Raw genomic sequence first — 4746 nt, 5'->3', positions numbered from 1 at the left:
AGCATGCCTGACACAAGAAGTTTTGAAGAAAAAAGGGGCCATCATAGTTTCCAGGTGCTTCTTATGCAATGAGACAAATGAAACAAACAGTCATCTATTTTTGCACTGCACCTTTACAGCACAACTTTGGTCTCTATTTCTCAACATAACAAAGACAAGCTGGACTATGCCGGAGCATACTGCAGATTTGCTTAGTTGCTGGATGAAAAGAGGAGGCAGCAAAAGTCAAAAGAAGTGGTGGAGGATCATCCCACAATGCATCTGGTGGACAGTTTGGAGAGAGAGAAATGGGAGGTGTTATGAAGATAGATCCAATTCCATCCAGAAAGTTAAATGGAATTGTATAATATCTTTCTACTTTTGGTGTAAAGAAGTAGGTTTAGAGGATATAGATCAGTTTGTAGATTTATTAAGATCTCTGTAAGTATCTTGTTTTCTAGTTGCTGTTTTTTTTATCTAACACTTTTTGATGGTGTCCAGCATGTCCTTAATACTGAGGAATACACATTTACCAGTTTCAAAAAAAAAAAAAGTGTGCTCTCTCTAATAGCTTAAGCTTTTAGATGTGATGGTCACACACTTCAATAGATCTATGTCAGAGATGGCACTCTTTTTCTCTTGACTCCCTACAAAGCCTTAAAGCAACATCGTATGACCCCACACAGATGAACCCCTATCCTTATACTCCATTACTAAAATAATTTGCATTCCAAATTCCTTTCAATTTACTGGTTCTTCGAAAACTAAAATTAACGAATGAGGGAAATTGGAGAAAAAGAAAGCAAAAGAGGATAAAAGAACAAGAGCGGAGCCCCTAGACAAGCACCACTATCAACTTCCATGCCCTCTTTTCAAGGATGTCTCACATACACTGACCTAGGGAAAGGTAGAAAGAACATTGGCAGTGGCATATGTGGGTGGTACTACAAGCCTTGCAACATATAGAGGCATCGTTAGAATAATATTTCATACTGATTTATCTATTTACTGGGTTAACTTATGTTTCCTAGTTTTCTAATAAAGAGATATCTTGTCCTCATTAACGTACTCCTTATCTTTTTCCACAAAGATAAATTTTATATTCTTCTAACCAGAAAGATCATAGTGTGCTAGTGGTCAATTGCTCATTTCTATGATTCTCAGCTCGGGCTATAAAACTACCTATAGTTGGAAGACTTTTTAAACCCCCCCCCCCCTCAAGGACTCATACTTCAGGAAAAAAAACAAAAAATAACTCCAACAAAAGCATGCATTTTCTTAATTGTACTGCATGTTACCAGTTTTTAAAAAAATGTATTTTCTTAATTGTACTGCACAAGGGCTAAGAATGTAACAAAATACAGTCTAATAAGACATAAAAGAAAAATATTAATGTGAGAATCCCAACTCTCTGCAACTACAAATTGCATAATGAAAGACAGTAAAGGTAAACACCAAACGGGCAGAAAGAACAATCACGAGCAAGAATATATAACTGAATTGCATCTAAAACACAAAAGCAGTAGCAATTAATGTGGGAATCCCAAGTCTCAGCCACTACAAAATGCATGATGAAGACAATAAAGGTAAACACCAATCGGGTAAAAGAACAGTCACGAGCAAGAATATATAACTGAATTGCATCTAAAACACAAAAGCAGTAGCAATTAATGTGGGAATCCCAAGTCTCAGCCACTACAAAATGCATGATGAAGACAATAAAGGTAAACACCAATCGGGTAAAAGAACAGTCACGAGCAAGAATATATAAATGAAATGCATATAAAATACAAAAACAATGACAATTCGTGTGAGAATCTCAAGTCTCAGCAACTACAAAATGCATAATGAAAGACAGTAAAAGGTAAATACTAAACAAGCAAAAGAACAATTACTAGCAAGAATATATAATTAAACTGAATATAAAACACAAAAGCAGAACAATCACGGGCAGAGTCAGCTTGTGTCAGGGCTCCAGCGAAAAATTATACTAATTATATATATAGTTAAAATTATCTTTTATGTATAGATAGTAGATGTCGAACCCCCTTAAGCTAATTCGTATGTCCACTTCTTCAAATTTTGAACCCCTTAATGAAAATCCAGACTCCGCCCCTAGTGAGTCAAACAATTTATGTGAGAATCCCAAATCTCAACCAGGGGCGGAGCCAGGTATGGACGAGGGGTTCATCCCAATTCCTTCTGAAAAGAATTATATTGTTTATACATGTTTAAAATTACTATGTTTCAACCTCCTTCAACTTATTTGTGTGTTTATTTCTTCACATTTATGAACTCCTCAGTGAAAATTCTAGCTCAAAATGCATAATGAAAGTAAAGGTAAATACAATCACGATACGAAATAAACTGAATACAAATCAAAAAATCAGTAATAATTATCCAATTGAAGACCACGAAACATGTATAGAGAGAAAAAAAAAAGTTGAATTAACCTCTGAAGGGTTGAAACGGAAAGAAGGACCTCCATTACTCGGCGGCCTTCCCATCTGTTGACAGCGTTGATGTAATACTCAGCAATACAAAATTCAGGTAGCAACTGAGCTTACCGCCGGCAGGCGGAGGACAACGGAGACAGCGGCCGGTAGAATTTGCGAAGAGGATCAAACGGCCGTGAGAGGGAAAAGAGAAAGCATAAAATCTGGATTAAACTCTATTAAGCATTTTCTTTCTTTTATTGTTTTCTTTTTCTTTTTCTCTTGATAAAATCTATTTTTTTTTCTTTTATTTTTTTCCTTTTTAGAATTAAAATATTATAATTACTCTCTATTAAAATCATTCCCTATAAGGCTATAATAATATTATGGTCAAATCTTTTTTTAAATTAATTTTTCGTTATATGTTATATTTTTTACTATATATTCTTTACAATAGTATTTTATTATAGCAGCAATTGAAATGGTATAAAGTGGCTGGTAATTAATTATCCTCTATTTATATATAAAAAATTAGTATTAAATCAAAAATATATATTATATATAAAAAAAAAGTTAATTTTTTAGATCATGTTTGGATTGGCTTATTCAGAGTATTATTAAGCTAAAATAATCTTTAAGCATTTTTGAGCGTTTGAGTAGATTTTAAAAAATGTTTATATTTACTTGGTTTTAAGCTAAAATGATAAAATAACTCAAAAAATATCATACATTGAAATTTCTAAGTTATAACTTGTTATTTATAAGTTAAAAATTAAAAGACAATCCAAACAGGCTTTTAGTCTTAAATATCACTAAGAATAAAGTAAAAATATGAAATTAAAACTATAGCATAGAAAGGTAGTAACTTCTTTTCTTTTAGATAAATTTAAAAGTATTAAAATATGTAAATTAGAATAGATGAAACATATTTATCACGGAATCAAATCAATATATATATATAAAGCTGGAAAAAAGAGAGCTGATGTGGCATGCTTCATTGGCTTCTATTACTATTTATTTGATTTCTTAAAAAAAATTCTTTTATTTTTTGTTCAAAAAAACTTTTAAAACATTTACTCTCTGTACTTATTATTAACAGTTACTCTCTTTCCTTACTATTAGCATTTTTACTTTTACTATTACTATCAAAATAAATTATGTAACGGCTAAGAACATAGTGGTGCATTTAGTATAATTATAACACGTAGTAATTTCTCCAATTAAATTTAGGACGTTTTCCTAATCCACATAACTGATTATCTACAAATTAGCACTAATTAGAAAAGTTTAATTTTTTTAGTAATTGCAACATTAATGATTATATTTAATTTTTAATAGCTATTTAAACTCTGTTAATACTCACTATTTTCCTAAGCATATTCTCTCTACAGCTAATTAAACTCCTTCCAAGGCTTAAAGGTACATATTCATTCTCTATCTCATCAACAACTTTCCTCTTTCATTTCACATATGTAATCAGTTGCTAGGCTCTTTGATCTCTCTTCCTTTTTTAGATCATCTCTAACTACAGATGCCAAATTGTGGAGTGGTATTCGGCTAAAAGTTTATATTTATACTACGTTATTGGCAAATAATAACTTATTGCTTTATATTCTATGCATAATTGTATTGTTAGATTATTATTTTGAGTGTTTTGAGCTTATTCTGAATTTTATGTGTGTAGAAAATGTATCAAATGAACATGATCGAAAAAAGAGGTGATTCTGGCTCCTTTTGAAACAAAGGAATAACGATTGAAGGATAACTAGGTCCTTGCCTCGCGAAACACACATGTGAAGAAAAAAACAAGAGATTTTAAAGTTGATTGGATTTGCCACTGATCCTCTTGAAGTACAAGCCAAGAAAGATTATCTCAATGAATTTGGATTAATGATTTGATTCCTAATGAGGAAAGAACATGTGAATTTTGATCCATTTTTTTGATTTAGTATATGTATCAATTGTTTGTTAATATATATGGCTTCCAAGTTTCCAACTAATTATAGTCTCCTTGTGAATTTATCATTATTTTATTTATTTTAAAATTTTCATCATTGAAACGATCTAATTGTCCATTCTTCATAAATATAATAGAAATTTGTTTCATTGAAAAATGCGTATATTTACAAATTATACTAAAAATGTCTCAGAATTTTCTTCTATTATTTGAATTAATTAAATTGTTCCAATTCATATAAATGTTGAAATAGTATGAGGATTTTAAAAATATGATTTTGAGAAAGGTTAGGAGGAAGTCAAGAAAATTTTAAAAGCAATTAGAGAAGGGGTACATTACTTTTGGCTAAAAAGTTTTCTTACTGAACAAGTTGAG

General features: G+C 31.0%; 1 protein-coding gene across 4 annotated transcripts in view; it reads right to left on the bottom strand.

The window, feature by feature from the left end:
- LOC102589073 (protein SAWADEE HOMEODOMAIN HOMOLOG 2) overlaps window positions 1-2651 on the bottom strand; it is a 10783-nt gene extending 8132 nt beyond the window's left edge. For all 4 annotated transcript variants that reach the window (XM_006359995.2, XM_006359997.2, XM_006359996.2 and 1 more), the window contains exon 1: window positions 2433-2651. In XM_006359995.2, the coding sequence (XP_006360057.1) occupies window positions 2433-2486 (54 nt within the window). In that variant the 5' untranslated portion in view covers window positions 2487-2651. The remainder of the gene's footprint in view (window positions 1-2432) is intronic.
- Window positions 2652-4746: the final 2095 nt, after the last annotated feature.

Source organism: Solanum tuberosum, unplaced genomic scaffold (genome assembly GCF_000226075.1).
Source record: "Solanum tuberosum cultivar DM 1-3 516 R44 unplaced genomic scaffold, SolTub_3.0 scf00312, whole genome shotgun sequence".
Taxonomy (NCBI): domain Eukaryota; kingdom Viridiplantae; phylum Streptophyta; class Magnoliopsida; order Solanales; family Solanaceae; genus Solanum; species Solanum tuberosum.
This window is presented reverse-complemented; position numbering and strand designations above follow the sequence as displayed.